This window comes from Lithobates pipiens, unplaced genomic scaffold (assembly GCF_037356315.1).
Source record: "Lithobates pipiens isolate NorthernLeopardFrog02 unplaced genomic scaffold, aLitPip1_a1.2 Scaffold_16, whole genome shotgun sequence".
Taxonomy (NCBI): domain Eukaryota; kingdom Metazoa; phylum Chordata; class Amphibia; order Anura; family Ranidae; genus Lithobates; species Lithobates pipiens.
In genome coordinates this window covers 540,081,376-540,093,805 of record NW_027507748.1, presented here as the reverse complement: position 1 = coordinate 540,093,805, position 12,430 = coordinate 540,081,376, and the positions used below count along the sequence as shown (strand labels likewise).

The following is a 12,430-nucleotide window of genomic DNA, read 5'->3' as shown; positions in this document are numbered from 1 at the left end:
CCATCACCGGCCCCCTTACATGAGAGTGTCCCATCACCAGCCCCCTTACATCAGAGTGTCCCATCACCAGCCCCCCTACATCAGAGTGTCCCATCACCAGCCCCCTTACATCAGAGTGTCCCATCACCAGCCCCCCTACATCAGAGTGTCCCATCACCAGCCCCCCTACATCAGAGTGTCCCATCACCAGCCCCCTTACATCAGAGTGTCCCATTACCAGCCCCCCTACATCAGAGTGTCCCATCAGCACCCCTTACATCAGAGTGTCCCATTACTCTCCCCCTTACATCAGAGTGTCCCATCACCAGCCCCCTTACATCAGAGTGTCCCATCAGCACCCCTTACATCAGAGTGTCCCATTACCCTCCCCCTTACATCAGAGTGTCCCATCAGCACCCTTTACATCAGAGTGTCCCATCAGCAGCCCCCTTACATCAGAGTGTCCCATCAGCAGCCCCCTTACATCAGAGTGTCCCATCAGCAGCCCCCTTACATCAGAGTGTCCCATCAGCAGCCCCCTTACATCAGAGTGTCCCATCAGCAGCCCCCTTACATCAGAGTGTCCCATGAGCAGCCCCCTTACATCAGAGTGTCCCATCAGCAGCCCCCTTACATCAGAGTGTCCCATGAGCAGCCCCCTTACATCAGAGTGTCCCATGAGCAGCCCCCTTACATCAGAGTGTCCCATGAGCAGCCCCCTTACATCAGAGTGTCCCATGAGCAGCCCCCTTACATCAGAGTGTCCCATGAGCAGCCCCCTTACATCAGAGTGTCCCATGAGCAGCCCCCTTACATCAGAGTGTCCCATGAGCAGCCCCCTTACATCAGAGTGTCCCATTGCCAGCCCCCTTACATCAGAGTGTCCCATTGCCAGCCCCCTTACATCAGAGTGTCCCATTGCCAGCCCCCTTACATCAGAGTGTCCCATTGCCAGCCCCCTTACATCAGAGTGTCCCATTGCCAGCCCCCTTACAACAGAGTGTCCCATCAGTACCCCTTACATCAGAGTGTCCCATTACCAACCCCCTTACATCAGAGTGTCCCATCAGCAGCCCCCTTACATCAGAGTGGCCCACTGAGCCATCGGCCCACCGGGAAACTCCTGGTAGTCCCAATGGCCAGTACATGCCTGGCTGTGGTGGTGATCGGAGACAATGGATGGCTACACCGGTCTGGTGACATTATACTGCAGTGGGGTTTGGAGACAATGGATGGCTACACCGGTCTGGTGACATTATACTGCTGTGGTGATGATCGGAGACAATGAATGACTACACCAGACTGGTGACATTATACTGCTGTGGTGGTGATCGGAGACAATGAATAGCTACATCGGTCTGGTGACATTATACTGCTGTGGTGGTGATCGGTAGACAATGGATGGCTACACCGGTCTGGTGACATTATACTGCTGTGGTGGTGATCGGAGACAATGGATAGCTACATTGGTCTGGTGACATTATACTGCTGTGGTGGTGATCGGAGACAATGGATGGCTACACCGGTCTGGTGACATTATACTGCTGTGGTAGTGATCGGAGACAATGGATGGCTACACCGGTCTGGTGACATTATACTGCTGTGGTGGTGATCGGAGACAATGAATGGCTGCACTGGTCTGGTGACATTATATTGCTGTGGTGGTGATCGGAGACAATGAATGGCTACACCGGTCTGGTGACATTATACTGCTGTGGTGGTGATCGGAGACAATGGATGGCTGCACTGACATCCAGAGATATCAGAGCAGCCAGCCATTGTACATGCCATCATTTCCAGCAGCCCTAAGGTATGAGATCAGCACATTATGTAATGAAGATCATACCTAGACTTCACCTCTAACTTTGGAGCAATTTCTTCTCATTTCCTTTTGTTTCCACAGAACAGAATGAGATACAAATGACAAAGAAACCATGACAAGGGTTTTAATTATTCCCTGCTCTATAGAAAATGAAGGAGAAGGGATCTCACCGCTCCAGGAGCACACATGCAGGCTGTAAACTGTCTCTTCCGATGGGAAGCCACAGGTGCTGGCTATTACCACTAGCAACAGACGATAAACAAGCTCTGGACTGCAGCACTCTTCAGAAAACCACTTTCTTTTATTGGAAAATCACATCACAGCTCAACAAACACAGTGAACAAGAAAAAATTGCTGACGTTTCGCACTATCTGAGAAACGTCAGCAATTTTTCCTTGTTCGCTGTGTTTGTTGAGCTGTGATGTGATTTTCCAATAAAAGAAATTGGTCTTCTGAAGAGTGCGGCAGTCCACAGCTTGTTTTTTTGTCTGTCTATAGAAAATGAAAACTTTCCCATTTGTCCTGCTTTGTCTAAGACCCGTACACACGATGGGCAAATTCATACGGCGAGCTGTCGGCTGATTTTCGTTATTGCAGTGCTTTGGACAGGCGATTTCGCTTCTTCGTCAGACAAAAGCTGAATGTGCAGACTATAAAATTTTAGTTGGATGTGAACACAACTTCCGATTTTCATTTTAATTAGTACGCTTTTTGTATTAAAAAAATCATAAGAGCAAGACTACACATGCTCAGAAACTAAAGGATACATACAAAACACTTCAACATATTATGTCACTTGTGACTTTGTATTCTGACGTACGAAAATGTTCGTATTGTGAATAACCTCTTCACTATCGACATGAGACTAGCATGTCACAAAAAACCGGACGTTCGGTGGTCCAAAAATCGAATCGTGTGTACGAGGCTTTAGTCAACAATTGCTACATCCTTTCCTCTGCACTATCGATGCTCTGCATGTACGGTGTCCCTCCAATGCTAGACAGCAGAGGGCGCTATGTGACTGGAATTCCTTAGTCCCAGTGGTCCAATGAGTGACGACTTGATCTCTGTGTATACCAATGGGCGAAGTTGGGAGGGGCGTGGTTTGGAGTGTGCGGCTGGGGTGAATGGAGCTGAGTTTTGTGCGGCTGGGGTGAATGGAGCTGAGTTTAGTGTGGACTGTGAGGCGGGACTCGCTAGTACAAAGGATGGGAGCCGGGCGCTGTTTATTGGAGTAACGGGGCGCCTGCGGGAGGAGGGGGGGATACCCGGTCTTTGGGGAGCCGTATACCGGGGTCCCGAAAATGGGGAACGCTGAGAGTGCGGGGGGATCCCCGGGCACAACTTTGTTACCGCTCAAAGTTCCGATGCCGGAGCCGGGGGAGCTGGAGGAGAGATTCGCTCTGGTCCTGGTAAGTGTGACGGCGAGCAAAGGAATGTGGGGGGGGGGGCTGGCGGATATGGGGGACTGTAAGTGATCAGAGCGATATGGGGGGCTGTAAGTGATCAGAGGGATATGGGGGAACTGTAAGTGATCAGAGGGATATGGGGGGACTGTAAGTGATCAGAGGGATATGGGGGGACTGTAAGTGATCAGAGGGATATGGGGGGACTGTAAGTGATCAGAGGGATATGGGGGAACTGTAAGTGATCAGAGGGATATGGGGGGACTGGGACTGTAAGTTATCAGAGGGATATGGGGGGACTGGGACTGTAAGTTATCAGAGGGATATGGGGGGACTGGGGCTGGAAGTGATCAGAGGGATATGGGGGGGCTGGCAGGGATCAGAGGAATGTGGGGGGCTGGCAGGGATCAGAGGAATGTGGGGGGCTGGCAGGGATCAGAGGCATATGGGGGCTGGAAGTGATCAGAGGGATGTGGGGGGGGGGGGGGGGTTGGCAGTGATCAGAGGGAGGTCTCTGGGTTTAGATACTGAGCTATAGGTGTCTGGATGATCTTCCTTAGTGGTGGATCCATACTGGGCTTATATTGGGGACTGAGCTATCGGCTATGGTAGAGGATACCCTGGTTGAAGATGGCAATGTGCCCAGCGTACACTGTGTTGTTGTCACCCCTTCATTGTGGGGCAAACTGTGCTCCCACCCGTCGCCCCTGTTTCTAGGGCACACTGTGCTCTCACGCATCATCCTCTAATTCTGGGGTTTGGAGGGTTGACAACACAGTGTGCCCCAGAATTGGGGGTGACGGTTGGGAGCACAGTGTGCCTCAGAATTAGGGGACCTGGGTGAGAGCACAGTGTGCCCCAGAATTAGGGGTGATGGGTGAGAGCACAGTGTGCCCCAGAATTGGGGGTGATGGGTGAGAGCACAGTGTGCCCCAGAATTGGGGGTGATGGGTGAGAGCACAGTGTGCCCCAGAATTGGGGGTGATGGGTGAGAGCACAGTGTGCCCCAGAATTGGGGGTGATGGGTGAGAGCACAGTGTGCCCCAGAATTGGGGGTGATGGGTGAGAGCACAGTGTGCCCCAGAATTGGGTGTGATGGGTGAGAGCACAGTGTGCCCCAGAATTGGGTGTGATGGGTGAGAGCACAGTGTGCCCCAGAATTGGGTGTGATGGGTGAGAGCACAGTGTGCCCCAGAATTGAGGGTGATGGGTGAGAGCACAGTGTGCCCCAGAATTGGGTGTGATGGGTGAGAGCACAGTGTGCCCCAGAATTAGGGGTGATGGGTGAGAGCACAGTGTGCCCCAGAATTGGGGGTGATGGGTGAGAGCACAGTTGTGCCCTAGAATTAGAGGTGATGGGTGAGAGCACAGTTGTGCCCCAGAATTAGAGGTGATGGGTGAGAGCACAGTTGTGCCCCAGAATTAGAGGTGATGGGTGAGAGCACAGTTGTGCCCCAGAATTAGGGGTGATGGATGAGAGCACAGTTGTGCCCCAGAATTAGAGGTGATGGGTGAGAGCACAGTTGTGCCCCAGAATTAGGGGTGATGGATGAGAGCACAGTTGTGCCCCAGAATTAGAGGTGATGGGTGAGAGCACAGTTGTGCCCCAGAATTAGAGGTGATGGGTGAGCGCACAGTTGTGCCCCAGAATTAGGGGTGATGGATGAGAGCACAGTTGTGCTCCAGAATTATGGGGGTGAGAACATAGTGTGCCCCAGAATTAGGGTGACATTTTCCTTCCTAGTTGTGGCAGTGACAATTATCTGTCATGTAATGGGCAATGTGGGCCAGGCTGGCTCTCACACACGTTTGATTCCATCTGATGCTCCATAAAAGTAGACAGTGAGCAGTTTCTAAGCACAGTGTAATGACTTGCTGAATCTGAATCACAGGAAATTCTAACGGGTTCCCTGTATTGTCACCCCGAGTCTAGGTGTCACCAGCAATGTGCCCAGTTTGGTTGTGTTGTAGAGATTTGATGATCCTTTATACATGGACTTGTAGGACTTCTATAGTTCTCTCTTTTGTTGGAAATGATTGTTATTGGGTCTGGCTTGTCCTCCATGGAAGGTCTTGCTGGCATTCTCTTCCTCTGACTGTGTCTGGATTGGATTTCTCGCAGTAGGCTCTGTCTGGACTTTGCATTATACTTCAGTCTCTCTGGCTTTGGTTCCGCTTTGTTTCTCGCACAGGATTTGGCCTGTCCTGACTCTTACATCTCATTTAGCACTGGCTTATATGTTTACGTTTTTCGAAAGCTTCTACTGAATCACAGCAAACTCTTGTCAATTTTTTTTTTTTTCTTCTTCTTCAGCGGATTTTTTTTTTTCCTTCTCTTCACTGAAGTTCCTTTGGGATTTGAGGAATTTGTACATAACTCTATAGAGGGGGCGTGTTGGAGAGCACAGCCAATGGACAGGATTTTCTTATTACTGCGGAGTAACGCAGATGTTGACTTGTCAATCAGTTACCTGTGAATGTACGCTGGCATGGGCTCATCATGCACCAGGTCAACCATGATGTGATGGAAGAAATGTAACAATGGCTACAACTGTTCTTTTTTTTCTTTTCAGTTCTAGGTTTCAGCTGTAGGCTAGAGATTGTAGATGTGACAGGTCAACCAATACACAAACAGTTCAAAATCTGCCTGGCATGTGGCGTCCTCAGATTAACCAAGGTCTGTCAAAGGTTTATCCAACCTAATCCCGACAAAGATAGATTCATTATCTGCTTAGCCAATCTAAAGATAATTGATGGCGTTTTAATTACTACAATCCCAAACTTGTGGACTGAATTCCAAATCTGAACTGAACAAGCCTGGAATAAAATAGTATTTCCCGTTTATAGGTCATTGTGTTTGGCCTGTCAAAACATTTTGTTCAATATTTCTGCTACGTTGGTGGCCATAAATGATCATTTTTTTTTTTTTTTCTTTTCTTTTCTGAGCAAGCTCCTTCGAAAAATCAATCCTTATTCGACAACCTCTTCCACCAAGTAATCTCGTAATCCGATCGATCAAAATATGATCATATTCATGTACAACTGATCAGCTATTTTCTGCCCTGACCAATCAACTCCATATGAATCTGATCTAAATTGATTCAGATTTAAGACTCAATCGAAAGGAAAGGCTTGGCTGTTCAATTTGTTTTCAGATTATTATTATTTTTTTTTTTTAATATATCGATCAGATAGTAAAATTGAAAACTTGTATGGCTGCCATAAGAAAGCTACTAGGGGGACAAACCTGACTTGTGGCTACAAGCAGCTACTATTCTTTAGCCGAACGTCGGGCAGCATTTGGCTTGTGTGTACTGCAGCCAGTCTGACAGAAGGTTGACGGGGCATGACCGCAAGGTATGCCAATTGGCTCCCAATCGGCACTATCGGCCAATGGCTGAGGACACTGACCGGAGTGTTATGGCGGGGGGCCATCCCTGGTTAGAACACAACAGCAGGGTAGATCGCTGTACTAACATTGTATTTTTAGTGTGGCAGCTCCAACCTGAGCTGTCAATTTTATATTTTGTTCATCCCGCTGGGCTGCATGTAGGAGGCTTTAAGCCTCGTACATACGATCAGATTTTTGGACGACCAAATGTCTGTTTTTTGTGGCATGCTAGTCTCATGTGGAAAGTGAAGAGGTTACCCTCCATACGAAAATTTTTGTACGACAAAATACACCTTCAGAATTGACGTAATATGTTGACAAATTTTGTCTTGCGATTTACGTTTTTTTCCATACGAAAACCGTACTAATTTAGACCTCCTTTCAGACGAACGATCCGTTCAGGTCCGCCTGTCAGTTTTTTAGGCAGACCTGAACGGATGCTACATAGAGCTCTATGGAGCGTCGGATGACACATCCACTGACATTCGACCCGCTCCGATCTGGAAAAGTGTGACGGATGAAAAACCCACTTTTCCATCCGCCATCGGATCGGGTGACGACAGACTCTGCGGTCTGTCGTCATCCGATCTCCTTTAGGGAAGAGCGGCGCTCTGACAGGTCCGTCCCCTGCGCAGTGTGCAGAGACAGACCTGTCATCGCTGAGCAAGCGGATATCCACGGGTTGGATCAGCACGGATCCGTCTCGTGTGAAAAGGGCCTTAAATGAAAATTGGACATTAAAGGGGTTGTAAAGTGAATTTAAAAAATAAATAAAAATAACAAACATGTTATGTTATACTTACCTCCACTGTGCAGCTCGTTTTGCACAGAGTGGCCCCGAACCTGCTCTTCTGGGGTCCCTCGGCGGCTATCTCGACTTCCTCCCGCAGGTGCTTCTCATGTTCATGCGAGCTCCCTCGCATGGTGAGAAGCACCTGCGGGCGCGCTCCCGTGATACAGCCGCTCGCTGTATCACGCAACCCCCGCCCCCCCCCGGCGCTCCGCATCAGTGGATGTGATTCACAGCAGCGCGAGCCAATGGCTGCGCTGCTTTCCATCCATCCACTCCAGCCAATCAGCGGCCAGGCTGAATGGTGGAAAGGACATTTGGGGGACGAGCGCGGGACTTTCGAGGGGTGAGGTAAGTAAAACGGGGGGGGGGGGGGGCTGGGGGCGCGGGCACTGTTAGATGTTTTTTCACCTTAATGCATAGAATGCATTAAGGTGAAAAAACATTTACCTTTACAACCCCTTTAAGTTCACGCACGACAACATTTTTATAGTCTGCACATCCAGCTTTTGTCTGCCGAAAAAGTAAAATTGGCTGTCGAAAGCACAATACTAACGATCCAAAAATTGCCAGATTGTTCATTGGGCAAAATTTTACTTCTGATTTTTCGTATCGTGTGTATGGGCCTTTAGGCTGCCCATACACTATACAATTTTTGCACTAGATTTAGTAAAACCATATAATAGGAGGTAAAACCTAAACACTTCCAATTAGTATGCAATCAGGCTGGCCCTGTACTACATAGTTGAAGGTAAATCTAAAGGAAAGTGAATAAGAAAATGATATATTGTGTGGTCAGCTTTACAGTACTTTCTCGTTTTTAATAATAAAAAAAAAAAATTCTGACATTTTTGATTAGTGTTTTGATTTCCTTGTTTAATACTTGCTGATTGCCCTAATGTATTGAGGCAACCTAAATAAGCTTTATCCCCCATTCACACCGGTGTGACTCCACATGCGATTTTGACAGTTTCACATTTCCGGCATGAGAACCGTTCATGTTGCAGTGATTATGAAAAAGGTTCCTGCACTACCTTTTACCAAAATGTTTTTTTTTTTTTTATTTATAATTTTTTTTTTTTTCATTGCAACTTGCATAGACTTTGTTAATTGAAGTCGCAAGGTGCAATGAAATCGAATGTGCAAATCGCACTGAAGTAGCGCGATTTCAAAGCCGCACCGGTAGGAACCGGGGCTCATAGAGATTACTAACAACAACAGTCAATTAGGCTTTACTTTTATCCTCAATATTCAATCATCTTTTTCATGGCTGACTGCTTCTATAGAAAATGTTTTTTATATGACTAATCCATATATACAGCGCTGAATGATGCCAGCGTCCAGGGCACAGAAACATGTAATGTAACAAATGAATATGTACTCTTTGCTACTTGGTAGTTCTTTACATACAGGGACCGTTGCTTTGCAACATTATTACAAGTTTTAAACTTCTTCTTACAGAAAAGCCTGAGAGTTTTCTAGTGTTTCTCTAATGCCCGGTACTTGCTATTCGTTTTTGTTTTTTTTGCTCAACCCAGCAGGCTGAATGAAAAAAAAACAAAAACGAGGCGCTTGCTGTACTAACTATGTGATGTTTGTACAGCGATCTCCCCACTGTGCTTTTGTGTTTTGACAGGGGGGACCGCCCACCCCCCTGCTAGAAATTAGCGGTCATAGGCTGCAGTTATAGGCACTGATAGGTGGGCACTGTTGGGCATGGATGGACACTGATTAGTGGCACTGATAGATGGTACTGATGGGCATCACTGCTATGGATGCACTGGCTCCGTCAGAGACTCTTTACCTAGATCGGAGTTGTGGTGTGTCAGACTGACATGCTGCAACAACTAATCCGCTCTCTGCGGACGCACAGCGGCTTATTATCCTGATCACGTTATATGACGTCTGGTCAGGATTACAGAACCGACATAATTTTGCTATATGAAGGTAGGCAAGCGGTTAAAGTGTTACTTAACCCACAACAGTGAAATCGGTCTGCATGTGCAGTAAAGCATGCTTGTTGCACTCAATGTGGAACCTAAGGGGTTAATCCTGTGCATTGTGTAAAAAAAAAAAACGCTGTTTGATCTGGCCTTCTCTGATCCTCCCTGTCTTTTACTGTCCCCAATCCATCTCCTGATAGTACAGAGCCTTTGGGGCACTCTGCACATGCTCAGTTTGGTGTGTAGTGGTAGAGAGTTTTTATTTTATTTTATTTTTTTGTGCATGTGATCGGCACAGGGCCAATCAGCACTGTCCTGACTATGCTCTATATGTAGAATCTTATTGCTTGTAATTTTTGCCTGTTCACATTTCAACATTTATACGCTTGACACATGCAACTCTCTCTAGAACTGCTCTCCTCCCTTGCCCAGCCCAGCAAACAACACGTGAAGCACTTGCAAACACCCCACAAAACGCTTTAGAATCCTCAGGTGTGAATGCAGGCACAAATAAGCAGTGTGCTCTGGGTAGATGGTGTTGGTCTAAATTTTTAGTCCATTAGGCTACTTATCCTTGCGGGGGTGGGGGGCAGTGGCCATTAGAAAAAGCGAAGCAAGTTGAGATGGAAGTGTGCAGACATGGTACTCCAAATAAGTTGTTCAACCAAACGTTGACATTGAAAGGATGTGTTCCCTGAATGATTTTGACCATGGAATGAGTGGTGGTTGCAGCATCTCAAATTCAATTGATCATAGTCTCCAATGCTTGCAGAGAATGGTAAAAAATAAATATTCAGTAGTAACAGTTGGGTGAAAACAACTTTATTATTGACAGAGCTATACGACTAGAACAGTGATGGCAAACCTTGGCACCCCAGATGTTTTGGAACTACATTTCCCATGATGCTCATGCACTCTGCAGTGTAGATGAGCATCATGGGAAATGTAGTTCCCAAACATCTGGGGTGCCAAGGTTCGCCATCACTGGACTAGAATGTCCACTGTTCAAAGGACTAATAAAACTAGTTATTTGTCCAGTGCAGCCTTTCTCAACCTTTTCAACACAGAGGAACCTTTGAAATAGTTCTCTGGTCTCGGGGAACCCCTGCTAAAAAATTTTAAATCTACAACTCGTGATATATTGGTGTGATGGTCAGTGGGAAGAATGGTCCTTACATGTGTGGTCATTGGGAAGAATTACCTCCTTACAGATAGGTTCCCACTCACACCATTGGTCTTTTTATCTATCTGAGAGGCAGAAATGGCCCAATGTTGAAGGAACCCCTAGCAACCTCCACGGAACCCTAGTTGAGAATCACTGGTCCAGTGAAATAACTATATCTACAGCTCATGGCCGATGGGAAGTATTCTCACCATACAAATTGGCTTCAGTGGTTATTTGTCTGAGAGGTGGTAGGTGCTCACTGCTCAACGGAACTCCTCGTAATATCTGAAGGAACTCTGGTTGAATTAGGCTACTTGGGGGGGGGGGGGGGGGGGGGTGCAGTTGAGCTGCATTTTTACCACTTTCCCTTGAGCTAAAGACACAGCAGGGGTGTACACATGTACATGCTTTGCCTCATGGCTCCTCCAAGGACTAAATCCCCGTCTCGTTCTCGTTGACTGCTGCTCATCAAAAACTACCCATCTCGCAAACCTCATGCATTGCGACCCTTAAGCCCCGTACACACTATCAGATTGTCTGCTGAGTTTTTCCTTCAGATTTACCAAAACCATGTAATATGAGGTCAAACCTTAGGAGTTTCAATGTGTATGCAATCAGGCAGACCCTTCTACTACATGGTTTTGGTAAATCTGAAGGAAAAACTCAGCAGACAATCTGATAGTGTGTATGGGGCTTTAAAGGGTTGAAACAGGCAGTGAAGAGGCAACATGACTTCTCCTCCCCACATGTCAAAAATGCTCTGAAAAGCAATCCCCTGTAGATTAGCCCTTCATAGGGCTAATTCTAGGGTAAAATAGCCCTTACTGAGCCCATGTCATAAATCCTCCTCAATCGGTACATATATTAAAGTGGCCATTGAGTGTAATAAAATTAGCGAATAAGTCTTTCCAGGATCTACTCTTATCTATAATGGCATTTTTTGTTGGACAGATCTCCAACTTGGTAATTAGTAAGTGGTACTGCGTTTACTTACCACTTAAAAATATTTTACTGTAAAAAATAAATAAAAAGTGTTATGTGATTTCCTAATGGAAAGGCCTATGGTGGGGAGGGGTCCAGTACATTCAACACCGGAAGGACTTCTGAACAATGGATAATGAGCTACTTAAAACAAATAGGCTAGATAGAACTAATGGAATAATCTCCATGTTTTACTCGCTGCATTCATTCAAGTCATACAAGTTCCTCTCTTGCTGGACTCAAGTATCTGCTATTGTGTATAACAAAAGGTGGGGGGTCAATGACTGATTCTTGTAAGCGAAAGGCAGTTTCATGGCTCACCTGACTTGTTCATTTATGAATAGGAGGTGTGTGCATACAATACATTACAATGGTGAAGAGGTGTCAGAAGTATCTGCTACCGCCTCATGTTATTCTTCATGGTCAGGTATGTGGGCATTTTATCTGGTCCGCAGCTGATGTACATGGATGTAGGGTACAGATCAGTTGATCTCCACTGATGGGGGGGCCCTGATGTATTGGGGGGGGGGGGTTACTGATGGAGACCTTGATTTAGTGGGCGGACTCTGATGTAAGGGGAGTCTCCTAAGGTGGACTCTGATGTAAGTGGGGACTTTTCTTTGTTTTAATAATTTGTTTTATTATTATTCAGTATCTCACAAAAGTGAGTACGCACCTCACATTTTTGTAAGTAAATATTTTATTATTTCTTGATTTTATTAGAATCACTCCCTGGGACACACTTAACCCCTTGATCACCCCCTAGTGTTTAACCCCCTTCCCTGCCAGTGTCATTTACACAGTAATCAGTGCATTTTTTATAGCACCGATCACTGTATAAATGACAGTGGTCCCAAAATAGTGTCAAAAGTGTCTGATGTGTCTGCCATAATGTCGCAGTCACGATAAAAATCGCAGATCGTTGCCATTACTAATAAAAAATAAAAAAATTA

The 12,430-nt window shown here is 46.5% G+C and overlaps 1 protein-coding gene across 3 annotated transcripts in view; it reads left to right on the top strand.

The window, feature by feature from the left end:
* Window positions 1–2,966: 2,966 nt before the first annotated feature.
* Window positions 2,967–12,430, top strand: part of LOC143983515 (formin-like protein 3) — a 166,771-nt gene continuing 157,307 nt past the window's right edge. For all 3 annotated transcript variants that reach the window (XM_077483296.1, XM_077483295.1, XM_077483294.1), the window contains exon 1: window positions 2,967–3,213. In XM_077483296.1, the coding sequence (XP_077339422.1) occupies window positions 3,106–3,213 (108 nt within the window). In that variant the 5' untranslated portion in view covers window positions 2,967–3,105. The remainder of the gene's footprint in view (window positions 3,214–12,430) is intronic.